Source organism: Poecilia formosa, unplaced genomic scaffold (assembly GCF_000485575.1).
Source record: "Poecilia formosa unplaced genomic scaffold, Poecilia_formosa-5.1.2 Scaffold152, whole genome shotgun sequence".
NCBI lineage: Eukaryota > Metazoa > Chordata > Actinopteri > Cyprinodontiformes > Poeciliidae > Poecilia > Poecilia formosa.
The window spans coordinates 1,121,798-1,148,447 of NW_006800091.1; the positions used below are offsets into that span (position 1 = coordinate 1,121,798).

At 36.3% G+C, this 26,650-nt stretch overlaps 2 protein-coding genes and 1 long non-coding RNA gene across 4 annotated transcripts; all 3 read left to right on the top strand.

Moving 5' to 3' along the window:
• The first annotated feature begins 134 nt into the window (after nucleotides 1–134).
• On the top strand, nucleotides 135–14,162 carry tmem248 (transmembrane protein 248). 2 transcript variants are annotated; one of them, XM_007563876.2, is made up of 7 exons: nucleotides 135–496; nucleotides 3,236–3,394; nucleotides 4,110–4,398; nucleotides 7,318–7,468; nucleotides 9,570–9,753; nucleotides 10,862–11,043; nucleotides 12,789–14,162. In XM_007563876.2, exons 1-7 carry the CDS (start codon nucleotides 494–496, stop codon nucleotides 12,844–12,846), a joined length of 1,026 nt encoding a protein of 341 aa, XP_007563938.1. In that variant the 5' UTR covers nucleotides 135–493; the 3' UTR covers nucleotides 12,847–14,162. The 2 variants fall into 2 exon arrangements, with proteins under 2 accessions (XP_007563938.1, XP_007563940.1); XM_007563878.2 differs by having other exon boundaries at nucleotides 137–496; nucleotides 10,862–11,005.
• A 4,848-nt stretch (nucleotides 14,163–19,010) lies between these two features.
• On the top strand, nucleotides 19,011–24,076 carry LOC103146140 (uncharacterized). The gene is made up of 3 exons (XR_001663588.1): nucleotides 19,011–19,078; nucleotides 22,578–22,645; nucleotides 23,455–24,076. It is a non-coding gene; the product is annotated as an uncharacterized LOC103146140 (long non-coding RNA).
• A 1,552-nt stretch (nucleotides 24,077–25,628) lies between these two features.
• On the top strand, nucleotides 25,629–26,650 carry LOC107832901 (double C2-like domain-containing protein beta). Its single transcript, XM_016677299.1, has one exon. The coding sequence runs from the start codon at nucleotides 26,029–26,031 to the stop codon at nucleotides 26,515–26,517; it is 489 nt and encodes a 162-aa protein (XP_016532785.1). The 5' UTR covers nucleotides 25,629–26,028; the 3' UTR covers nucleotides 26,518–26,650.

The window sequence follows — 26,650 nt, forward strand, 5'->3', positions numbered from 1 at the left end:
TGTCCCTTTCCCGGTGACTTTAAGGTTTCCCACGGTAACTTAACGCAACTACAGCCCCCAGCCATTTGTAAACACGCTAAATGCGTTATTGCTACGTAAATTCCATACTCCATTCTGTCCTCTACAGTCAACCGTAAATTTTCGAGCGTACATCTTGCGGGAATAACAAGACCGCGACTCTTCTCCCTACGCAAAGCGAGGACGCGCGGATCAGATGTCGGCAGGAAGATGTTGACGTTATTCCAAACCTAAAGATGAATATTTGTTTCTCTGTCGAGTCACGGAAATATTAAAGGCGAAGAATGGGAAGCAGTATATGCGTTGTCTCGTATGCTGAAAGCTTGGAGCGCAGACTTTTGTTTCTCGGCGATAAATTTAGAGGAGACTAGCTGCGTTGCAGCAACCTAGCTAGCCACATCGCAGCCCTTTTTGTGGCCCTCAGCGCTCCCTCCCAGCTACACCTAGCATCCCGTCGCTTGCACAACAAGGAAAAATGGTGAGTGGCGAGCTTTTTATCTAACTTTTATCACGTACGACATTTTCTGGAGCCTAGTTTGGTCCTTGCAGCAACGCCGATAGCTAGTTTAACCCGACAATTGCTTAACGAAACTAGCTAAACATGGTTCTTAATTAATATTTAAACCTGGGTAACAGTGTCATTTTTGTCTTAGCCAATAGATGAGAAGATCGTTTCTCTTTTTATCTGTAACACTAGACATGCGAGGCTTATTAATTAGCCTTTTACCTTGCTTTCTATATTCATATATTCCCTTGCTTTCAAATTTGAATTAGTATTTACCCCAAAGGGAAATCTCATATTATCTAAGTATATTCAGAAAGTGGTTGTGGGTGGTGATGCTGTAGCAGTCGGTCTTCCAACGAACCTGAAGAGGCCTCTGACTGACAGTTGTTGCTGTATGACAGTCTGGTGACTCTGATGAAATATGACACATCTATGAAAACAAATGGGTTAAACTGGATTTCATTTAGTGGGATATGCATGTTGTGCCTGTCACAATAACAAATTTTGCTATATGATAAATTGTCCCTCAAATTTTTTTGTGATAAATGATAATATTGTCACATTGACAATACTGGGAGAGTTAAGGGAGGGAGACGGAGTAATTAGCATTTTTTAATGTATTTATTGTATTTAAGTTCTTTTATTAGACCACTTTTAATGTGTGTGGATGTGAATTAATGTGTGAGCAACAGACAATCTTAATTTCCCTATGGGATTAATAAAGTTTGTACCTTACCTTACCTTGAGACAATTTCCAACTAATATAACATTGGTTATATTAGTATTCCCACTCAAAGATAAATAAAACTTACATTTCTAAAGGATATTTAACACTGGACCTGGGGAAACATTTTAAATATCCAAACTATAAAAACATTCAAAACAGTAATTAAAACATATTATGAAGTCTGTCTAACTAAAATTGTATTTCAAAAAAATATTGGCTTAGATAGCTTTGACTTCATAACTTTGCACTACTTTGTTTTGCTCTATCACATAATATCCCAATTAAATACAGTGAAGTTTGAGGTCATAGTTTGGCAACATGTAGAAATGTTCAAGAGGGTGTGAATACTTTGCTAAGCACTTTCCATGAATTATGGCTTCATTTAAAGGTTTTGTTCCTGACCTGTGCTCCGTCTAAACAGTTTTTCCAACCAGCCGTTGATAAATGTGTGCAGCAGTGAATGGAGCTGCTGGTTTTGTTCTCTCCTGTGTTTGTGTATGCTATGCTTTACTTATCTGTTACCATGGAGATACCAGTCCTGTCATCGTTATTGTGAAATATGAGCCACATATAAACATGGGCATTAACTTGCATTTGTTGCTCAGGTCTGCAAATCAAATGCTGCTCCTTGTTTTATCATAACTGGGGCAGTTTTTAAGCTAAATAATATAAGAATGCACTGATGCATTTATATTACTGTTAAGACTGATACCTGATATATTTAACTGCATTCTAATTTTTTCCTACCTTTGGAACACAGTGAACAAACACAAACAGCAAAAAGATGGAAATAAGTATCAGTTGGTAGTATCTGCCCCGTTTTACTTATCAGACCAGTACGTACCGATATGTTAAAAAAATCACCAGTATTGGCCGATGCTGACATTTATAGCAATAATATTGTGCATCTATTATAATGTATACCTTCCTGGATTGAAATCTTGTGATTATTACTTCAAATCTACAATGTCGTATTAGAGTCAATGGAGGTAGAAAAAAAAGAGTAATTTTTCACCAAAAACTCTCAAATTCTGTAGAAAAACTTGGTGATTCCTGAGTTTCAAAAGTTTACAATTTCCTACTTTTGAAACTTAGACATTTCCATGTTTTTTTGTTTTTGTTTTTTTTTTTAAGGTTCCCAGTTTTCTACCTTTCAAACTGGGAAATGTCCTTGTTTTTTCTGGCTAATTTCTGAGCTTATTCTTAAAAATTTGAGTTGTTTTTTTTTTTTAAAGAAATGTTCTTTTTTTCTATCTGGAATGGCTCTAATATGCCATCATACAAACCTTTTGTTGACAGTCCATATAGTATTTAACCTACAAATGTTTACATACAAATATGAAAAAGAAAAAAAGAAAATTGTCTAAAAAGGGAAGCTAATGCTGGCACAAGATGGTAATATTATCGTTTCTGGCTTTGTAGTTGCATAAAATAAAGTAGAAAATATGAGTAACATAGTTAATTGCAGTTTTAGGTTGTGTTATTGATTCTCCTTGCTGATAATGTGTGGTTTATAGCAAAGCCACATTGAAGAGGCAGAGCTCTGCTATGCTAATTGTTCTCCTTCCATGGAACAATAAAGCTGGAGTGGTAACTTGTCAAAGCAGACTCTTTATTTTTTTAGTGTTATATAGAAACATTAAAACCATTTATCAAAAATGAGTCATTGTTTTAGTTTCTGCCAGGAAGTGTCTCTGTGGCTGTAACTGTGATTGATCTTTCTCTAGTAAAGGGATGTGATGATGAATAGAAAGCAGCTCACTGGGAAAAAAGTTTCTGAATTAATGAGGCAGAGATGCAGCTCAGTGAAAAAGTGTTTGATCCCCAATTAATTGATGAATTGTCAGAATAATTGATTAACAAAATAATTTCTTGTTGCACCCTGATCAAATCACCTTCATGCCATTAATACAGTCCAGTGACCTCCAACTGGTCGACACCTTTTAATATGTTGGGTATGAAATGTTTTTTGTTTTTTTTTGTAGGTTTACCTGCTAAATCCCATAGAAAACCTAAGAGGCTACATCACCAACCGTCCACCTCTGGTCATTTTCATGATCAGTGTCAGTGCGGTGGCCATCGCCTTCCTGACCATCGGTTATTTCTTCAAGATTAAGGAGATAAAGTCTCCAGAGCTCACAGAGGTACGACAAATCCACATCACTCTTTAAAAAACAGTTTCCATTTAATTATCGTAAATGTTTCTCTCCAAGTTGCTCATTTTAGGAGGATAATTAGAGTGAAGTGTATGAAACCTTCAGGGTCTGTACAGGTGCTTGAAATTGTTGAAAATACTTGAATTTCTGTTAGGTGACTTTTTTTCCCAAGCTTTTCTTACAATTAGGTGTTTTCAAAGTTTGGAAAGTGCTTGATCGCTGTATAAAGTCTTGCGTTATTCCAAATATAAAATTTTATTTTAGATTTTTTTTTTCTCCCTGCCTGCTCCAGAATGTAAAATACTATCACATGACATTATTAGCAACAGCAGTAAATGATGTCATTTAATAGTGAATTGAAACTGTTTGCTTTACTTTATTTGTATATTTTTTTTATCTCCAAACTGGACCTGGATATGTTAGAAAACTTACTTTGAAATGCTTGAAGTGCTTGAATTTTTTAGTTTAATGGGGAAAATGGACGAACTCTGATCTTTGCTTCATTGACTTTGTAAATGTGTAAAGCTGTAATTGCAGACTGCATAAAGTGAAAGCAAACTCTGATGTTGTGCTGTTCTGTGTCTGAACACCCTGAGCAGAAGCTGCATGAAGGATTTGCATTTCAGTGTAGGCAGGATGCAAATCTCAACAACTCGGTGCAGAAAACCTCAATTAGTTTAATAAGTTTAGATTTGTGCCTCAGGACTGGAACACGTTCCTGTTGCGCTTCAACGACCTGGACTTCTGCGTGTCGGAGAACGAGACGATAAAGCACGGCCTGAACGAGTCGACCACCCCGGAGAGCCTGGTGGTGACCAGCGGCCAGGCCCGCTCCAGCACACAGCCCCCCCTGCTGTTGGAGGACTCGGGTCCCATCAACATCTCCGTCTCCATCACCCTCACGCTGGACCCTGTGCGGCCGTTTGGAGGCTACTCCCGCAACATCACCCACCTGTACGCCACAGTGCTGGGGCAGCAGGTCGGCCTGTCAGGTGGGTGTGCAGCTAGATGGATGGAATTCATTCCTTCTGTCTGGGTTTGTCAGGTGACTGTATTTGAATGTAGCGAGCCAACAATAGCTGCATTTCCATTGACCCTATAGTTGCACAATTTGACATGGAAAATAAAATTGCTTAATGGAAACGCCAATTTAAAAAAAAGTTTCTGAACTAGTATGAGATGGTTTTTTGGCTGTATCAAAATTAGTGTATTTTACAAAACTGCAATGGAATCACTTTTTTTTCATCACACAAGTCATGTGATCAACAACTGGACGTTCACACTGGAGCAAACCACAAAGACGACGACAGGAAGGAGTGGAAGGATGATGCTGTGGAATGTTTTCAATCTCTTATCGCGTTAACAAATGTGATTTTCTTCCGTTTCTTATTTAATGGAAACACTGCAATTTGAAATTGTGTTTCTTTGACATTAGTGGAATATCAACATAGTTTTATGCACATTCTATACTTACACTTTGTGCTACTGCAGCATTGTGTAGTGGTGACACAATGCTGTCTATTTGTGGTCCATTTCCCAATAGGGAAGCGTCGATCTACCGATATCAGAGGCTTAGAACCGGCCAATACGATCTGTATAGAAAAACAGCTGAATTGACTTAAAATGTTTCCATTTCTAAATGCATAGATATACTGAGTAACAACTTTGTTTGATAAACCTGCACTAACACAGCACACTCAAATGCACCAATTGCTTTACAAGCTTGGTCAAACAACACAAGTTTAATTTGTTCAGTCAGTGCATACAAGTAATGTTAAATTACTTGTATGTAATAATTAAAACATAATTAAAACAACCAATGTTAAATAAATAATAAAGAAACAACAGGTTGGCTACTTTGGTCAAACATGTAAAAATAAAGAGCAACAAACCTTCTTTCAAATGGTTCAGAAAGTATACTTAGGAATTCTAAATATAATGTAAAATAAATAATAAAGCATGACATCACTCAGAGCACAAAGCATAGAATTAGAACAGATCTGCACTTCCGGATCTGGCACATTGTCACTGACATCTGATCTAGATTTTGTTTCTATTTCAGGATATTAATATCTGATTGGTTCACTTCTAGTTGCTGCTGTAGATTTTTACTTTTAAGGTCTTGAAAGTTTCTCAGGCAGCATATGTATGTTTTTATGGTCAGGAATCAAACAGGAGCTTGAAATCTTTGAAAATCCTTGAATTTCAAGATTTGGAAAGTGCTTGATATTCAAAATTATAATAATGTCCAGTCTAAATTTGGAAAACGATACTTACAATTGAAACCAAATGTTTAAAGAAAAAAAAAATGCCAACACATGTTTTTTCACCATCTTAAGGTAAATCAGACTAAACTGTTTTTTGTCTTAGGTCAGTTAGAGTTACCAAAATAGTTCCTATTTGCTAAATATCAGAAATCTTAGCAATAATATTTTTTAGAGATTTTTTTGTGACTTTTTTGGACCAGTCAGGTATATAGGGTGTGTGTGAAAGACATTTCAAAACATACATTTTTATTTTATTTTTTGCCTTGTCCCTGCTGTAGGATGTAAAATACCAGCACAAGATATTAATAAATTATATAACGTAATGAATTTAAACTTCATCTTTAGTTCATTTATATTATTTTTATCTACAAAGTGTGGTGCTGGAAAAGTTTCAAAGCTTACACTGAAATTCCTTGAAAAGTTCTTGAATTTTACTGTGGGAAAAGTGTACAAACCTGGTACGATACCTGAGTGAGTGTTTTCACAACTTTTTTGTTTCTTCGGTTTTCTCTGCTCACGGCTCATCACAGCAAAATACTTTAATACTATGCCCAGGCAGACCTTTTTACTGAGCCTGGTGTATGTAAACTTCTGGTTTCAACTGTAGATGAATGATTTGGCTTTAACATCTAAAACTCATGTTTTAAAACGGATAACCAAAGCAAATAGAAAGGCGTGCAAATATTTAGCGTCGGTGTGGATTTAATCTAACATCAACAGGATGAGCCTGCTCTGATGAAGGTGTTTTTCCTGGGAAAGGTCAACCTGCTCTCTCTCTTATCAAGTTTAAAACTGCTTTAAATGTCACGCACACTCAGAGTCAAACACATTTTGCAAGCATGTAGATAAAATCCGCTGTGGGAAAGTGAAGGAATGTGGGAAAATGTAGCATCTGCAGGCAGAAACTTGACCATGGAACTGAAACCCTGGAGGTGAAGCAGACTGCAGAGTTTCTGCTGCGGCTGCATCAAGCCACAGTTTGAAGACATCAGATCGAAACTGTTACTTTCTGGCTTTTCTATTTGTTTGGGGTTATTGTTCCACCGGAAGGGGAACCGCCAATCTTTTCTGGAGAATTGTTCAGGTTATCATCCAGTTTTGGTCTTTATTTAGCTCCATCCATGTTGTCAATCCACACAGTGATACCGCCGCTACCATGCTTCCTGTGAGAATAGGTTGGTTTTTATAGATTTTGATGACTGTCTGGTGGGTTCCCGGGTATTTATGGTGCTGTTTATTCTCTAACAAATCTTCTGATTTATGAACTGTAACTTAACTTAAAAAGCTTGGCAGGTTATAAATTACTTCTCAGTCGCTGCTCCATGGTCTCCATCTAATTTTCCTTTCAATCCTCTGTCATATCCTGTAGTCCACCTGATAATCTTCTTAAGTCCTTTTTCCATTAAATAAATCTTGCATAAGCCCACAAACCCAGTCTGTCATTCATTATTAAGGAAGTAGTTTAATAATATTGTTGCTGAGGCTCTCAGATTTTCTGCTTATGCAACTTGCTGCTGCATTAAAAGCAGGTAAAACATTGCCCCTGCAAACTTTTATGCAGTTTATTGATTGAGTAGTCTCCTCTGCACTTAATCAACATGTTGGCATTTAAAGAACGCTCTGCTGTGGTGTCTGTGATTTCAGGCCGGGAAGCCCATGAAGAAATAAACATCACGTTCACTCTGCCTGTGTCCTGGAACTCAGATGACTGCGTGCTGCACGGCCACTGTGAGCAGGTGGTGTTCAGCACGTGCATGACCATCACAGCAGCCAGCAATATCTTCCCAGTCACAGTGTGAGTTGGACGGTTTCCCACAGTTTGCTGTTAGCCTCTCCTCTATGTGTAGAAAAAAAATGCTTGTATTTCCAGATTCTTTTCTATTAAATAAATCAGAAGTTAAATATCCTATCTATAAATTTCTACGTCACACCTTCCGTTTAAAGGGACAGTGTAATGTGAAATCAACTTTGAGTTTAAATCATTTTATCATTACTATGTTATTCCCTTATCAAAAGCATACCTGGAGTGTTGCCTACTTTCATGCATTTTTGAGAAATCCTTGAATCTCCATAGCAACCACTCAGCTCTGCAAAACGTCTGGGTGGATCTAGCCCCGCCTTCGAGACGCAGCTCCTCCCCAGAACTGCAGATTTCCAAACTTCCGCCTCACAGAGCGCAACTCCCCCACAAAGCTCCTTCAGACTAGCCAGCAGTATTTAGCAAACACCAGGTGGAACTGCGTATCCGCTGAGCTCATTATACAGGCTACTTCTCAGTGCAACGCTGGTAAAAGCATTGTTAAAGTATCAATAGAGGAGCCATGTTTGGTGACTTCATGAAGTCATCACAACATGAAGTCATATGTGGAGTTTCAGAAAGAGCAGGAGTTTTTAAAGAGACAGGCCCAATTTCAAGATGTTAAATTACGATGTAAAATTTATTTTAAGTCATATTTAATATATAGCATTTTCATAACAACTGAAGGTATCATTGTTACTTTGCTGAATTAGCATTTTTAGAATTTATCTGAAAAAAATTATTTAGGGGAAGCTAAGAGTGTTGAATGTTTTCAAAGTTAACAAAAGCTAAAGCACTAATCAAAAAATTAGCCTAGCTAACTACAACTAAGTTGGATTAGACAACACTGAACACCAAATTCTGTAGAAGCTTTTATTTACTTTGACTTTCAATTCAAGTCAACTTACAGAATAAATTACTGAAATAAAAGGCAGTTTTTTGTTTGTTTGTAATTTTCTTAAAGAAAAAAAAGTGAGAAAATTAAAATTGGATTTGGTATTAAAACAAATCTGAGACTTTATTTTTAAGCTGACCATACTATGAGTCACAAGTCATTAGGTTGGGGGTCCTGAGATCCTCTTTAGAAACTAAAGTATAAAAATGATCTCGTTGAGGCATATTCATGCTATAACTGCAGGGTTTACAGATTTATTAAAGGAACATTTAAAAGCTCCGTGAATCTCTTCTGCTGTTATTTTATGGGTTTGTTTCTGAAAAGTTTGCATCATGTTTTTGCCTCTATCCATCCCTGAGAGTAGGATAAAACCCCAGGGTTGCTGTTTCACTCTTTTACCCCCACATAACAGCTCCTCTGTGATTTACCAACAGCTTATGTAGTCGTGGTGTTTGATCTCATCAACAATTCAACACCTGCAAATCTTTCTGCTTTAATCCGTCCTTCTGCACAGTGAACTGTTACAGCTTTAGTTTGAAATGTGAGAGGGAACCTGCGTCAGATGTAGCATCAGATATGCTGCTGTAAATTTGCAGAAGCAAAAAACAAACAATTATAGATAAGTAAATAAAAATAATAATAAAAAAATTGTAAAAACATGCTCCAGGTTGTTAGAAAACCTCAGGGATGTGATGTAGCTTTCTGCAATTAAACAGTAACTGTAGAAACAAACATGAATAAATAAATACATAAATAAAGATACACAAATATTGTGGTTTAGAGTTTATCAGCTTTATTCTGATGTCAGGTGGTGTTTTATTCTTAGAGTTGAATACTTAAAGTAGATTATTATTTTTTCAGTTTCACTTTTAGTCATTTAAGAGAAACATATTTGTTAAAATCTGTTCATTGGTCCAGCTTCTCCTGCCCTGCAAGATGCTTATTATCCACTGAATGAACTGCAATATGAGAATAAGTATGCCTGGAATCTGCTTCTATAAAAATTTTAATAAAAATAATGTTTGAAACAAAAAAGTGTTCCTGGAATCTACTTAGACTTCCCAGTTTTTCCTACTTACTCTTCCTTCAGTTCCTTTTTAAAACAACTTGATTCATTGATGCCAAGTCAATATTTCATTTTGAAATGGTTGCTTCAAAAGTCAACAAATCACTTGATTGTGTGTTTTGTGTTTCCCTGTGCAGGCAGCCGCCGCACTGCGTCCCAGAGACGTACACCAACGCTACATCCTGGTACAAGGTGTTCACCACAGTCCGTGACTCAGACACCAAGTACAGTCAGGACTACAACCCCTTCTGGTGTTACAAAGGAGCTATTGGCAAAGTGTATCATGCACTCAACCCCAAACTCACCGTCATTGTCCCAGATGTGAGTTCCAGGTTTCCATTTTCAAGAAGCTCAAAAAATGTTTTTACTTTCTTTTAAGTTGACTATTAAAAAAATGTAATATTAAAATCTCACATGCCTTTTACTTCAGGAGTGACAGAAGAGGAAGGCTGGTTTGCCTCCTTAACATTTACACAGACTAAACTAGGTTTGTCTCTTGGAGAGGTAAATAAGCTGTTGGAAGTCTACCAGACAGGGAGAGAGGTTTTTGATTGCATCACATTTTTTTTATTTCCTGGCACCAGCTGACCTTGCACCATCAGCAGCAGTGTGAAAAAGCCTGCAAAAAGCTGCTAAAATGACAGAAATTCACTGTAAAATCTCCCATCATTACTCGTTTTTCTCTCGCTGCTCTGAAAGCCGAGAAAAGCACAGACTTTAGCCGCCAGGATTTATTCAACTTCACAGCTGCGATCCTGGTGATCCTGCTGTCCTGGTCAACAGTTCAAGCTTTTCCATTGTGCTCACTGGTCAACAGAAACTGGTTCATATTGAGTTTTATTATGGAGTTACTTCTATTTTAGTGTCTATGATGATTTGGATTCCTAAAGTATGGTTGATAAATTGAATAACTCAGATTTAAACTTTTCAGATGTTTAAATATTTATTGGATTTTTTTGGAAATCCAATAAATATTTGATGCCAATATTTGGAAATTACAGGATAGCTTCTTATGAGGTCGTACTGGGATATATTTAGAAAATTAGGGAAAAAAACCTAACCTCAGACAAACCTGAAATAGAAGATATAAATCTTTCAACTTCATGTCTTTGTCTACATGTTAGAAGGTGAGCAGATTAGAAGGATGAATAGATGACGAGCGGATGGATGGATGGATAGATGGATGGTTAGTTGAACTTGTTTATCCTTGCAGGCAGCTGTGGTGACTCTCAGATCATTATTTTTATTTGACCAGGAAAATTCCAATCCCAATTAAAAATGTCTTTTACATCAAGTCGGCATGCAGTACTGTTTCCTAAAGGGGGCGCTAGTAAAATATGTAGAGCTTTACCTTGTACTTATCTCCCTCAGAGGGAAATTTTAGTAATTTGATCAATGAGGGAATATTTATAGACTCTTTTCTCTCCAGGACGACCGCTCCCTCATCAACCTGCACCTGATGCACACTAGCTACTTCCTGTTTGTCATGGTCATCACTATGTTCTGCTATGCAGTCATAAAGGGGCGGCCTGGCAAGGTGCGACAAACCATCCCTGACTTCTGTCCTGAGAAGGTACAACAGACACCAGCAGTGCTTTATGACCTCAACAGGTAGTTTCAGCCAAGCGTCAGCTGACCTCTGATTGGTCCTAAGACACAATCCAATCACACTGCTGCTTTTCTTCTCATTTCTTCAAACCTGCTTATACTACCCACTTTCATCTGCTATTAAAGGAGTTTAAGTGGAGGTGTTGTCTGTAGTTTTGTTGGAATGTAATGAAGAAGCTTCACTTATTAACCCCCAAAGAAAAGCTCTTCGTCTTTTTCTTTTTCAACACTTCATAAGGTTGACACCTACAGAGAGATGAACCTTTGACCTTTACCATGTTTATCACTTTTGTTGTCGATGAGTCTCCTTTGGCAAACTGGCTGGAAGTCATAAAAGTTCATAGCAAAATAATTTCATTACAGATATAATCATTCTTTTTACATTTTCTTGCCTTCCCCTTATTCATCCTTTAAGTTCTTTCTTCTTTTTTCTTTTCCTTTTTTCCATTTTTCCTTTTTTTTGTTTTTAGCCATTTTTTTCTTTTGCCTCTTTCCACTTTTTCTTTATTTCTTTTTCCTTTTTTTCTTTTGTCTTTTATTTAGTTTTTAATTCCTTTTTCTCTTTCCTTTTTTTCAGTTTCTCTGTTTTAGAAATTTTTCTTCCCTTCATTTTTTTCTTTTTCCTCTTTTCTTTTTTTTCCTGTTTTAGTTTTTGTTTTTGTTCTGCTTTTTTGCTTTCTACCTCTTTTTTTGTTTTGCCGTTGTTAAACTTGACAGACTCTTCCAGACTTTGATCTGGATAGTTTTACTTGTTCTAGCTTCTGCTAGCCATGCTAACATCATTTTTAGGTTTGTTTTCCACCTTAACATTGAACATTTGTTGAATTTTTCATCTTTTAACTATTAGAGACTTTGACAGCATAATTGTTGGAGATGGACTATAAACTGCAAAGCATGTCAAATATTTATTTGATGGCAGCCATGCATGCATTTTTAGATGTTTTAGTATTACATAGAGTACATTTAAGCTGCACACTGCATCACTGAAAACAATGCAGTCTCATCCCCTTTATTTTTTAATATGTAGTTAAAATAAAATTGTCCCATTGACTTTTAAGAGGAATGCAGTGTACACCCTTGAATTTAGAGTTTGACCATTTATTGTTTTATAGTCCTTTTTATTTCCTCCGAGTCTGTAGAGGTGATCCCACCATTAATGGTAAAATCTCATCGCTCTGCAGTTCATAAAATACACAACCTCTAAAAGTCTGGGATCGAGTCAGGTTTAACACTGAAGACCTTCAAAAGAAGATTAATTTAATTTCTTTTGGTTAATTAACATATTCTTCCATGACCGAACAGTTTAGTTCACAAGAGCAGTAATGGTCAAAACATATTTCTCAGGTCTACTAAAAAAGAATAAAAAGGATTTCATAAGATTGAATTTTTCTTTGTCACTATTTTGAGTGTTGATCCTTTTTTATAGATTCTGTTATTCTGTCTGACCTGTTTAAAATTGACTCTTGCATTTTTGGGAGGCAACAATAACTTTTTAGACTCTGATGGGGAAATACTCTAAATGTAAAAACACTGAAAATGGAAATACAACATTTTTCCCACTGAAAAACTCTTTTCATCACGACTGTAAATTTATAAAAATCTAATTTCTCTCACATAATTGTCTCTTAATTTTATGCTTTTCTAACACTGGATAAATCAGACCAAACTGAAAATCAAAGAAACCTCTCTGCTTCGTTTTCTGTCGAAAGCTGAACTGACTTGCATTTATTTCTTGCTTTTTTTGACAGGTGGCGCTGTCAGAGGGTTAAAAAGACAGCAGAGAGCTCTGCCAGAGGTTACCTGTAACATGGACTCAGAAACACAGAAGAAATGAAAAAAATCTACATCCCAGTTGCCTAGTGATCCCTGGAAATACATGAAGGGGTACAAACGCTCTGTGAATGCATTACTCTCGCAATGTTGGGGTTTCTCCAACCAAAGATATACAAGTGCCTGTATCTGTGGTGTAAATATTTGTTGGTTTTCTTGATTATTCTGTGCAAAAGCTCTTGTTTATTTTTGTTTGGGATTGTTTAGCCCCCCTTCCCTCCATGTTCCCCATGTGCCATCCCAGGACCGCTAGATAAACACAGATGAAGGCCGGACTCAGTAACTTTACTGTGAATTTTCCCTGGAGCCGCTTTTAAACTGATCTTAAAAACTTGGTGGGTCATTTGAAATGTAGTTGAGTAGTTAGAGGTCCTCTCAGATCAAACAGCGAGGAGAATGAAAGAAGTCAGAAAAACAATTTAACTTATTTATTTTACACCTACAATCTTAAAGAAAATCTCATCCATTAATATATGGGTGGTATCCGATCAGTCCAATCATTTCTGCATATTTTGGGTTGACAAACAGATTTCACCCAGAAAGCGTCTTTGCCTTATTTTTCTCCCTCATCACCTATCTTGCTCCCATTTCGCCTCACTTTGTGTAGTTTTTAGTGGACATCTTTCCAGCTGCACCTGGAAACATAACACAGTAACATCTTGCCTTACCCGCGGTGGACCAGCTGAAATCAGACGAGACCTGACCCACCTTCATACCTTCACAGACCAACGTTTATTTTGGATGTTTCCTGCTGATTATTAGGCCTGTTGTTGCTAAATGACTGTCTGCTTTTCTTTTCGTCTTTGTTGTTCTATTTAAAGCTCCAGTGTGTTGTGTATATAGTGACACCCGGTGGCAAAATTCAGAAATTGCAACAAAATGAACTCCCAGAAACTACGTATCAGCGAAAGAATAATAATTTTTACTTATTTCTTCATTTTTCCTCTTACCCCAAAATGTCACACACTGGAACTCAATATTTAAACCATCCATCAATTATATTCTTGAGCCACTTGAAAGTGCAATTTCACACCAGTTGCACATCTTCAGTTTTTTTTTTTTGCATATTTGGAGCACCTTCATAATTCTGGCACATTTTGTTTTATTTTCATCGAGATCACATGTAAACTGTCTCAAATTCAATAAACTGGTCTGCATCTGTGTAAAAAATGATCATATTAACTTACTAGCTAGTGCTGTCAAAACGTAAATCCAGATTAAATCAACCGCTTGACAGCATCATTCAGAGGCGGTGGTACATTTATGTCAGGGGCTATTTAAAAAAAAAAAAAGCTCGTCAGCACTTAACAGATGTATTTCTACATAACAGTCTTGCTGACCATTTAATTGCAACCGCTTCACTGCATTAATACTACCACATATTTACCATTGGACATAAATCCTTTAGACAAAAAGGGGCAAAACCCCACAGCTGTGTGAATAAGCGTGAGTGGATTTGGGATATTTGTAGATTAAAAAGGTGGCTGTAGACTGACATGCTCTGAAATCTCCTTCATAGAGACTTTTTTTTTTATAAACACCTGGAAAGATGTTCCATCATTGAGTTGGCCTCATTCTTAGATCAGTTACTGTTATTCACTATGATCCTGACATTTATTGTCAGGAAATTTGAGCTTTCTTATGTTTAGAAATGTACAAACAAATCTAAACAAAATGTGACTTATTTAGCAATGGTAAGCTGTGATTTATTTTTTTTATTTTATTTTTTTTTTTAAGCAAAATTTTCTTGTTGACCATATTGCGATCTTGAGAGTAGTGAGAAACCCCAAACCTGGATGTGATTATAATTTGACAGGTAGAAATAGTACAAAGGATTTTTTTTTTATCCTGTCGGTCAAAATGACAGAGAAAAAAAAAGTCTAACGCAACCTCTGCCCTGGACTATACTGGACTCTATTGGCATTTCAATGCCTAGAGTCACACGCATTCTGGCATCTTATGAAAATTTTCAATTTAAACCGATTTCATGTTTTTAGTTTTATTACCACATCCACAATTTACACATCAACATGTAGGCATTTTTCTTTATTTTCAAAAAATGTGTCTATCATTCTTCAATGACTCGCTGTTTTTTAGTAAATACCCCAAGACCGACGAGCATGCATTAAGCTTCATTTACTCCCATTATATTTCTATGGTGTTTGTTTTCCAATTGGTTTCTTTAACTCGTCATATCTCCAACTTTAAACACAAAAGAGGCATAGAAATTCACACGTAGCCACCAGAAGGTTCTTCTAGTGACTGTTCATGAATATGTGCAATATGGCTCATAGTTTAGGCGCTGTAAGTGTTTATTTGGGGGTTAAATGTCTTTTTGGTAAGCTCTCCACGGCAACCGGCGACTCAGCAATTCTTGTTTTCATTTTTTTTCCCTCGGCTTGCTCAGCATGTATGTTTTGGGCAAAAGTTTCATTGGTTTCCTTCCAAATTTATCGCATTTTATATATATATATATATATATATATATATATATATATATATATATATATATATTGTACAAGAACACAAACTCTGTTAATTTAAGTGTGTTATCACAATCTAACCTCCCAACAGTCTCTATGGAGGAGAAGCAGAGTTATAAGATCTACTGTGTGCCTGCTTGTCATGTTGTATGGTTTTGTTTCCCAGTCGTGGTTGCCGGTAACTTTGACTTACCTCTGTACTATAATTTTGTGTCATATTTAATGTACCTGTTGAATGTACTTTTTTATAAGCAGCATAATCTAAATCTGAGATGCAACAATTCCAAGTGAGTTTAAACTATGATATAATTTGTTTTTCTCTTTATTTTGTGTCAGTTTGAAAGGCTTTACTTGAATCCAGTTTTTGTTTGAGTGGTTTTTACATGTTATAAGATGTATCTTTTTGTGGTAAGATTTAATTGTGTGGTATCAGATGCTCTATTTTTCTTTTGGTTTGTGTGTTGGTGAATGGTTGAAAACTGTTTTTTGTTTTCTGGACAAAGTCTTCCTGATTCAGATGTATCACAATCTATTTATCATCTCATTTGCTTCCACTGTTGTTGCTTTGAAGTCTAGTAGCTCATTCTTGACAGACCTGTGTGATGGATGGAAACTGGGTGTGTGGTTGATCATAGTTGCCAAACTGTCATTATTATCATGTGTAACCTGAATTTGCCTGCTTCTTATCCATGTTTGAGTGATTTTATTTTATTTTTTTCGCTAGAATTGCCTCTGATTTACTGCAGATTGCCTTAACATTGTCCAGTTTTACTTTTCTTTGCTTCACATATTGTAAATCACGCCGACTTAAGAAACAAATCAAGTGTACACTTAAAGGTTTTTGGGTTTTCAATGCAGTTTTACATGCTCCTTTTACGTTGTACCGTTTTAAAATGATGGTTGCTCTACAAAATAACCTTAAATGCAGTGCCGTCATTACACTCCCCTATCCTCCCGACACGTTAGCAGCGCTTTTACGCAAGTATTAAGCCAACTCTGTGCCTTCTGCACTGTCCAGCTGCATCCTCCAACCTGTACATACACTAGATAGGACCATAGGTTTCCATGTGGCTAAGGTGTCATTCAAACCCCTATTTCTCTTCAGTGGAACTGCTGTAAATGAATTCAAATTTAAATAAAGAAATTGTCTCAGAAGTTCAACGTCTTTGTCTCCCTGACTGTTCTTTAATCCAGTTACTTTGCTGTTATCACGGTTTCTGTGGGAAAATTAATGAGCTGTCGGAATAAATGAAGTAAAACCAATAAGTTAAATGTGGTGGAAATATTGCGTTCTGAAAGTTGGATGAGTTTTGGAATTAAAAGATAAGAATGGACAGATTTTTATTTTTGAACATTGTATTAAATGACTAAAGCTGACAATGTTCTTGGAACCAAACTTCCATAATTTTCATTTGATTAAGAATTATGAGTTTTCTGAAGGCCTGTGAAAAAGTATTAAACATTCCCCTCCAGATTTCTTGTCTTTGGTCATAAATGTTTCAGTTTATTAAACCAGTTTGAAAATCATGCAAAGATATTGTCATTAAATACAATCTACATTTGTTGAATGATGAAAAGCTAACCAAGTCATCCCAGCACTATGTCAAATATTAAAAATTAAGTGCCTCTCTTTGTTAAATCAAGAATTAACTGAGACTAACCATTTTAATTTTCTAGAATTAAGGCATTACTTGCATGCATAGAACCTGTCTGACAACATGAAGTAGGCTACAAAGGCTTAAAAAGAGACCCATCATGCTGCGATATAAAGAAATTCAAGAACAGATGAGAAAAAAATAAATATTTCAAAAGTCAAAAGTTTTCAACTTTTTTTTTTTAGAAAATTTCTGAGATGAATCTCAACATTTCTGATCTTTTTTCCTAGCAAATTTTGGACTTTTGAAACGCAGACATTTCCATGTTCCTTCTAGATTAATCTGAAAATAATTAACTGCGGAATTTGACATTTTGAAATTAAAATCGATTAATGGAAACTGGACAATTATGAAGAAAAAAAATCGTTTTCTGATTAAATGTTTTGGCGCTAGGACAAGGTGAACTTTTTAAAATTATTATTTCGCAAAACAGCAATGGAAACACTTTTTCGCGTCACACGATTCGCGTGATCAAAAACCGGTTGTTAGAACTGGCCCAAACCACGAAGAAGACGACAAGAAGTAGTTAGAGGATCATGGTGCAGCATGTGTTAAAAAAAAATATCGCGTAAACGAACATATTCACGCTCTATTTTAATTGCGTTTCTTATTTAACGATGTTAGCGGAATATTGACAAAGTTTTGCGCACGTTTCTAATGGAAACGCAGCTATTGGTCGACACACAGATGTCACAGTTGCCTTGTGTTGAAGTCAACAGGTATGTGAGGCCAACATCATGCACTTTATTGAACAAAAAAACACGTAAGCTTAATTCCTCCCGAGGTAAAATGGGGGTAATTTCCGCAGATGGTTTGCAGAGGACTCTGATGTTCATGCATCAGTGGGAGGACTTTAAGAGGAAATCAACAATCAAGTGAGACATTAAAAAGCTGTCATCGTTAGTCATCGTCTATTTACATCTATGGAAGAGTGGTTTCTGAAACCCACTGGGTGTCATCAGCCCTTTAATGTTATTTTTAAATCGTCGTGGCTCGGACACGTGAATTGAAAGTCAGCAGTAATGGAGTGATTAAAATTCAAAAATCACACCCTGGAGGAGAGATGAAAAGACACGTGCAGGAGTCTGAAAGCAGTGGTTGCCTAACCTGTTGTTATGTTTGGCTTCAAGTCCTTGAATTATCTGTCAAAAATATACCCAAGTGAGAAAAAACACAAAGCTAGGCTTACTGTCAATCCCTTCCATAGGTCTGTACATGGGGGGGAGCTGAATAGAAAATTGTATTATTATTATTATTATTATTATTATTATTATTTTATTTTAGTTCACACAACCAACAACCTACATCGGTGTCTAACTCCAGTTTGAGAGCCACTATCCTGCAACTTTTAGACACATGCCTTCAACACACCTGAATAAAATGAACCGCTCACTACCAGGCATCTTGGAATAAGGTATGTTGGAGTGATGCAATTCTTTCTTTTATTTTTTATTTTTATCTGTCTTGTCAAGTTCAAACTTTGATCATTTCTTGCCTAAAGAGTCATGATTGCCTCTACTATCTGAATGATCAGAAAATAGAGGCAGGATTTGGCTTCCACAACATGAAAGCATATATACACCATCAATTTAATTGAAAGGGCATATTTAAATGATTGTCAGTTCAGTTGTCATTTTCACATGAGATTCAAGAAATAGGCTACGCTATCTTTTTTTTGTATCACCAAAATTCAGACATTTATTAAACGTCCCGTCCCGACTTAATTTGACATGTTTCGTGACATGTGCAAAATCGTATTCCCTTTTGAAGATTTGTTCCCCGTGTGCTGGTGCGCGCAATACAACCAGGGAGGCAGGGATTTTACCAGAAACCTTAGAACAGGGGGGCCCAAAGTCGGTCCTCGAAGGCCGGCATCCTGCATGATTTAGTTCTCTTCCTGGTGGTAGTAACAATCATTTCAGCATGTTATGTTCTCCTTAGGTCTCTAATGAGCCATCATTTGATCCAGGTGAGTAAAACCAGGGAGAGAACTAAAACATGCAGGATGCCGACCCTCGAGGACCGACTTTGGACACTCCTGACTTAGAACAATGGCTCCTTGTTTTTAAAGTGAGTAAAAGTTTTAATAAATGCAGTTTTCGCGTTCCGCTTAAGAAGAGTTCTGCTAATTGCAAGAAAGTGAAGGCTAACCTTGTTCAATTTTACCAGCTTAAGCTAACACTAGCTAGTCTAAAGAGAGATTTGGTTTCTTTTTAGCTAATGTTAGCTCAACATTTGTCTTTTAAATTCTGAATAATCTGAAAGTGGAACATTTTTACCTAATAATATTATAAATCATGACTGGGTGTGAAATGGGCCCAAACTAAATATTTAGATGATACATTAGACTTTATGTATATTTTCGACCACATTTTTAAGACAAACATGTTCAAATATCTCACGCAAGGACATAATTGTTCAAAACTAAATGTTTAAAACTTTATATCTCTAGCAAATTATCTTTTTTTCTTATTTCAATGTCGCCAGTTGGAACAAAATATTGAATGAAAATAAATAACTGTGGACTAATTAAAGAAAAAAGCTAACGGTTGGTTACCTTACTTTAAGCCCACTACCTTTGTGAAAAATGTTTTCACAAAGGCAGGATAATTACTTTTAAAAAGGATAATTATTGTCTAAACATATTTAGACATGTTTAGTTTTATGAGTGAGATGCATGTTTCTCTTTTGAACACCAGAGGGCAGCAGTATGTTACAAGAATAGAGCTAAGATGTAATCACCACAATAAAAAGCAGAACTCAAGTAATTTTTTTTGTCTGTTTTTATATCATGTGAGTTTGGGGATTTTCATTTAATCTAAGCATGGAGACTATTTTCTATTTACACATGTAGGTCGCAAAATCCATCAGTGTTTGTCCTTTTAGAGCTAGATGTTTTGAAAATTGATTCAGCTTTAATTACATTAAAAATTAATAATGTCATTGATCTGTTTATGACATCAGTGCTTGGTGTTTTGATTCTTGAAGAAGAAAAAAGTCTCATGCTCAAAGCTGAAGATTTTAGAAGATTTAATTTACCTTAATGGAAATCAGACAAAATTAAGAGCTGAATTTCAGACGCTGTTGTGAACAAAAATTATTGAAAATTTTTCCAGAAGTGACATGCTTTTTCTGATAGCTGTCACCATTGGGTTATTAGCACCCAATGCTTTAGTTGCCTGCATTTTTACTAAAAGTAAAAATGCAAGCAACTAATCAGGAGTTGGCAACTAAATAACATATTAACTTATATTAACTTTTTGTAAAAGACCTTACTAAAAATATGAAAGGGGAGGAACTCTTCTCAGTTCTAACTTGGCTAGCAAAGGTGACGCTGTTCAGTTTAACCTTATTTGCATGTAGACTATGGAGCTAAATTGGAGCCATAAAGTTTGTTAAAAAATGTTTTTGAATCTGAAAAAAAAAAGAATTAAAACTTAAATTCAACAGAAGTTATTTGAAACAAAAAATTATTTTGAAACCTAAAATGTATTTGAAGCTGAAAACTAATTTTTAAACTGAAAAACAAAAAAAATACTTAAATCTGGAAAAACTGCTGATTTTTTTTGTAAACACAATGTAAAAACTAAAAAAAGCTGACACTGAAGAATAACATTGAAATGTTAGAGAATAATTTGAAATTAAAAAATTATTTGAAATTGAAAATTATTGACTTCAAGCTGAAAACAAAAAAAAAATCTAAACTGAAAAAATGAAGCTGAAAATATTTCTTTAAAATAAAAAATAAAAATAGAAACTGAAAAATGTTGAAATTTAAGAAAAAACATATGCGAGACAAAAAACTAATTTTTCAACTAAAAATTAATTATTTGAAGCTGAAAAGTATTCTAAGCTGAAAAAATTGGAACTGAACAAAATGCTGGAACTTAAAACAAAAATAACAAGAATCTGAAAACTAGTTTTGAACTTTATTTTAGTTTAAAGCTTCTTTTTCAGTTTCTTTTTTTTTTCTTTTTTTTTTCTTTACAAACTTTATGGCTGCAACCTTTGAAAACTGCTATGGTGTGTTTACTGAATATGGACCAAATCTGTCTAATAAAATAATAACAGAGAAGCCATGATCTCATAAAGTTAAAGGTTTTGGCTCAGGACTTCATTTAAATTAAAGAAAATAATTGCACACAGAAACTACTGGTGGTATATTGTTTTTCTTCCACACATGGAGAATATAACATCTGTAGTGATAACCTTTTCTCTGAACTGCAACCACGGGTCATTGTGTATTTCTCTGCCTTGTGCTTTAATGTTTCTGGTCAGAATAAACTGGATACATGCCTCCAGTGGGCTTTTCTTTGCTTGGTGGTATCCTGTGGTAACAGTTTTCCAAAATTCAGCACATATTACATGCTTATCCACTGGTAAACGTAATATTTCCTCTAAACCAATAAAGTTGTTGTTTTGACTGGCAGGAAAGCTTTAGGAGCTTCTCTGCTGAAACCAGCTTGTCTCTCATTGTTTACACTACATAGCTGTTGTGTTGAGTATAAATGCTGGACTGAAAGTAATTTAATTTAGAAGCTAATTAATTTTTTAATAAATAAAAAAAGAAGTAATTTAACCTAGTGGCCTTTTGTTTCTCTGACGTCAGTGTCTGCTGCTGCTTGTTCATTTATACACTTCAACTCTGAGCCATCAGCATCCAGAATGAAATTGCTATTGCGCATCATTTCCTCCTGAAAAACAATGTCACCGTGCTGTTTGCATTTTCAGCAACACACGGTCCAATTCAGTGAGCAAATCATCTCTTCTGCTCACATTTCATATCAGATTGAAGCGTCTGGAAAAAAATAACCATTTATTTAAATCTGGTCATTATTTTTAATGCTCATTTTATGAAGATCTGGTTCAGTTTGTAAAACAGATGAACTTTTGTTAAATAATCTCTGATCTCATCAGTTGGTATTGTAATAAACTCATATTTGCAAACTTTGATACTGTAACCATGGTAGATAATTTTATAGATGGAATAAAGATATCACTTTTATTGAAAGCAGCTTAGATTACAATAGCGTTGCAACTAACTACTTTAGTCATTGATTAATCTACTGATTATTCTGATGATTAGTCGTATAGAAAAGTTGAAATATTTGCAGATTTTTACATTTAACCACTTAAGCTGATTTTATGCAATGTTAGAGTAAATATATATAAAATAAAAATAAATTATTTTGTACATTTTTAAAATAAGAAAATAAACATTTGTTGCCTAAAATGCAACATCATATCCTTCCTTTAGTGAAGGGACCGCTTGATTATTTGTTGCAAAGGATGCATTCGCAGCTAAAATGAAGAAATTAATAAAGATTTGCCCTGTCTGCTCGACAAATCTGTTGACTTTTTTTTTCTTTTTTTTTCATTTAAAAAAATAAATACATTTTATCTTTTGGATAAATATATCAATAATTGGATAGGAAAAAGTGCCTATCCAACTTTTGATACAAAACACCCTTTGTGTTGGAGTTTTTTTTGTCTTAAATTACATTCAAGTGGCCTCTCATTGATATGTTAAGATCACTCAATCTTTGTATTTCTGTGTCTTTTCTTGCAGAATGTAGCCGTCAGAGGAGAGGGCGCTGTGATCGTACTGAGATGGACGGAACAACCAACAATACACCGGTAGGTTGTCGTGTTTAAACAGTGCTCACTTGAATCTGAATAAATCTGCTGAAATCTCTTAAAGTTATCCCACATACTCGTCCCAGTATTAGTGTATAGAGGTTTGAGGAAAGAGATTAATGTAATGCAATTTGTAAAATGACTGTAGCTAAACAAAATGTGGAAAAAGTGAAGTGATGTGAAAACATTCCTGAAAAACTCAAACTCTGAGATTAATCTCAGAAATTTTATATTTTTTCTAGAAGATTTCTAAGTTGAATTTTTACTTTTCAATCAAAATTTCCTTGGTTTTTCTAGAATTTTTCTGAGATTAATCTCAGTTTTTTCTACCAAATTTTTGACTTTTCGAACTTAGAAATCTTGTTTTCCCCAGAAAATGTCAGTGTTTTGGCAAATTTATTTCTCCTTTTTTATCTTGTCTACAATGGTCATTTCTTTCTTATATCTTGTACATTTCTTTTTTTTTTTTTTTTTTGGTGGAAATTTTTTTTTAATCAAAGGTACATCGTTGAAGTTGACAGTAAATTGGTGAAATCTATATTTGTTGCCAACTGCAAACACAAGATGGCGCTGTTTTATCTGTTCTCTTCTAACTGTGTTTGGTCTGTTTGTGAATGGGCAAATGGAGAGTTTCTGCTAAACCTGGAGGGAATGATTGCAGTGTCATTTCTTTTTTTCTTCATGTAACACCAACCACCTGAAGACCACAGACCGTTGCTGGCATTATTAGTATAAAGTCGTGTTTGTCAGATGTGATCTAAATACACAGACAGGAGGTACAACCGAGCTAATCACTGTGTTCTGCGCAGGTGTTGACGTGTGATCACCTATGTCCGGTGAGAAAAAAGGTGTAATTTTACAGCGGCATGGACAAGTGCAGCTTCAGCGTGAGCGAGTCTGCTGCAGCCGGGCGCATGCACACTGACAGCCACGTCCACGTTTGGAGCAGATGGTAAGCAATTATGAAATGTGTGATAACATCAGGGTATATAATTGGAGCACTGGGAAGTGGAAATGACTCTGTGGTTCTTGAATGAAAGACCGAACAAATGTGTTTATGTATTTATTAGGGCAAAGAAGATTAAATCTTTGAGTTAAACGTTTAGTGACAGAAAAGAGATGAAAGGATTGGATGAAGTGGGAGAAATTGAGGCTTTAAACAGAATTTTTGCCACTTGTCGACAGCTCTGCCACTTGTTTATAGTTTGTTTAAATTTCCCCCTGACAAGGAGTTACAGTTAAAACAGGAACCACTTTATATGATTTATCTTTTATTACACAAAAGCTTTTTAAAAACCCTAAATGTTTGTAGATGGCAGATTGGACATAAACTTTTATCTTAATATTCTTTTTTACTTAGTTTGGTGACAGTATTACGATTTCACCATTTCAAAAGGCTGAGATACCCAAGCTGTTTACAAAATCCCCAAATTTAAAATACTCTGATGCCACAAAAATTTTAAAACCAGAGTGAAAATGCAAAAATAATTTTATTCTGACTTTATTTTTACCTGCTCAGCAATGAACTTTACGGGCAGTATCCTAATAAAACGGAGTAATCAAATGTTTGTATTAATGGAGTCAATGGAGTTTATTATGTTTCCTGATTTAAAACAAAAGTACAAGTTTTCCAGTTTTTTGCTTTGAATGTTTTCTGTTTTGTTCATTGTTCTTAATCTGTTGTCTGTAAGAACAATAGGTCTCTTATTTTTGGAAAACACTTTTATTTTTTAAGTTTTTTTAACAACTGCACCAAAGTTTGTGTTAGAGTAAAATTTATTGGTTGTTCGTGGTCTAAAAATTTAATTAAAATGGGGGGAAAAAGTCTAATAAAAGACAAAAACTTTTATAAAAAGTTTTATACCTAGTGTTTTCAATTTTAAGAAGATTTTAGTTGGTCATTCAGAGTGCGTTCACACCAGCCCTGTTTAGTTTGTTTTAATCCAACTCCAGTTTGTTTGCCTTGATAATTAAACTCTTAAAAAGAGCAAACTCTGGTCCGTCTACAAACCTCGGTCTCTATTCAGTTGACGTGAACTCTGGTGCACTTTCAATGCATATGTGAACACCAAGAGGACTGGAGACCGCTTTTAAGAGCAGGACGCAGACTACAGAGCAGGGCATTCTGGGTAAACAGACAAAATAAATGTGTGTGTTTAGCGCTAACAGGAGAAATGGCTCATGGTCAAAAAAAAAGAAATCCTATAACCGCTAAAATCGGACACCACTCCATTTTTGTTTGCTTTGTGTGGGGAAGGATGTTGGATTCAGAGTCTACTTCTGAGATTTTTGTGTTGTTTTCCTTCAGTGGTTCTTGGTCCAGCGCCTCCTCAGGTGATGAGGGGAACAGGTTTTTCAAAAGGTCTGGTCGGTTTGACACAGTGAAAGAAAACTGCAGCAGCTGAAAATATAGCAAATCTTGTAATTTCAGTGCCCAATTGAGCAAAGTCTCCTGGACTTTGCTCAATTGTGAAACCGTCTGTGTTGTCAGACCAAATTTATACCAGTCTTGAATTGCAGTTGGCGGGTGGGTACTAAAGGTACCACTTTGGACACCCCTATTTCCAAGATACTTTCTTGCAAATTTTTAACTTTTCAAACTCAGAAATTAAAAAAAAAATTTTGAGAAAATTTTGGAGATTAATCTCAAAATTTCTCAATTTTTGGCGGAAACATACTTCTTTTTATATACATCTCTGCATATACGTCAACTTGTCTACAATGACCCTAATACAACATCATGGTTTACTGACTGAAAAGCAGCAAACAAACTGAAATTGAGTCGCTAAACATCAATTTACGGATCATTTTCTAGGTTATCACACACACACACACACACATTCCTCTGTGTTTGAGTGTGGCATGTCTCTGGATGTCCCCTCCCACTGACAGACGGATGGGGTTAATATCATAATTAAGCGCCGCGGCCGACGGTTCCTGTTTACCACTCGGTTGCTAGGCAGTGACATCAGCTGATCCCTCCCTCTCTCCTCTCTAATCCCTTACGCTCTCACTCGCCCGTCTCTCTCAGCTCTGTCTCTCCCAGATAGGCGGCGCAGACACGGGCAGTGTGGGGGTATAGGACGAGCAGAGAGCAGGGGGTAGATAGTAGCGTGTGTGTGTATGAGAGGCTGGCGGACGGCATGGTCTGGGTGTGAGGACACACTCCGGGAGCCTCCATGTAGAGCGACATCACCTGGACCTGTCCAGCGTTCAGAGAAGCAACAGGCGGCAGGAGCGCTCCCAGCAGCTCCTCGTTTTTTTACCTTTTTTTTACCTTTTTTTTTTTTTTTTTTTTTTTTTTGAAATTTGTTATTCTCAGTGCATTTTTTTTTTTTCTTTTTGCGTTGTTTTGGGAGTAAGCTCCGGGCTGGACCGCATGCATGACACAACGCAAAGGCGAGAAACCCACCATCAGCATCCAAGAACACATGGCCATTGACGTGTGCCCTGGTCCCATCCAGCCCATCAAGCAGATCTCCGACTACTTCCCCCGTTACCCGCGGGGGCTCCCCCCCACGGCGCCCCAGCCAGCGGGCCACGCCGGGCCCCTGCGCTCTGCCCTCTCTACGCCTGCGGCCGCCGCCGCCACCTCAGAAAGTGATCGCCCCAATGAGGACAGCCCTGAGCGGGCGTGTGCTGGAGCCTCCGCCTCCCTGCAGGCCGTCAGGAGGGACGAGGAGCCGGACGTGGAGGGATACGACTCAGACGACTCCAGTGAGTGTTTCATTTCTTACTGCATCTCTTTTTCTGCCACCAGTTGCCAGGCATCCCTCCAGTCTGATTTTATCTCCAACCTTTTATTTTTTCTCTCTCTTTATCTCCAATCGTCTGATTCGAACATGAACGTAGTGTCTCTGCGCCGCCGATAACTCTTTTCGTCTCAGTCGACAGGCAGCCAACTGTTGCTGCTTCTGCTGCGAATCCAGCCTCTCCCCCCCTTCCTTCTGCTGCTCAGCTCTGTTTCCTCTGAAAGAATGATGCGTGTGATTTTTTTTTTTTTTT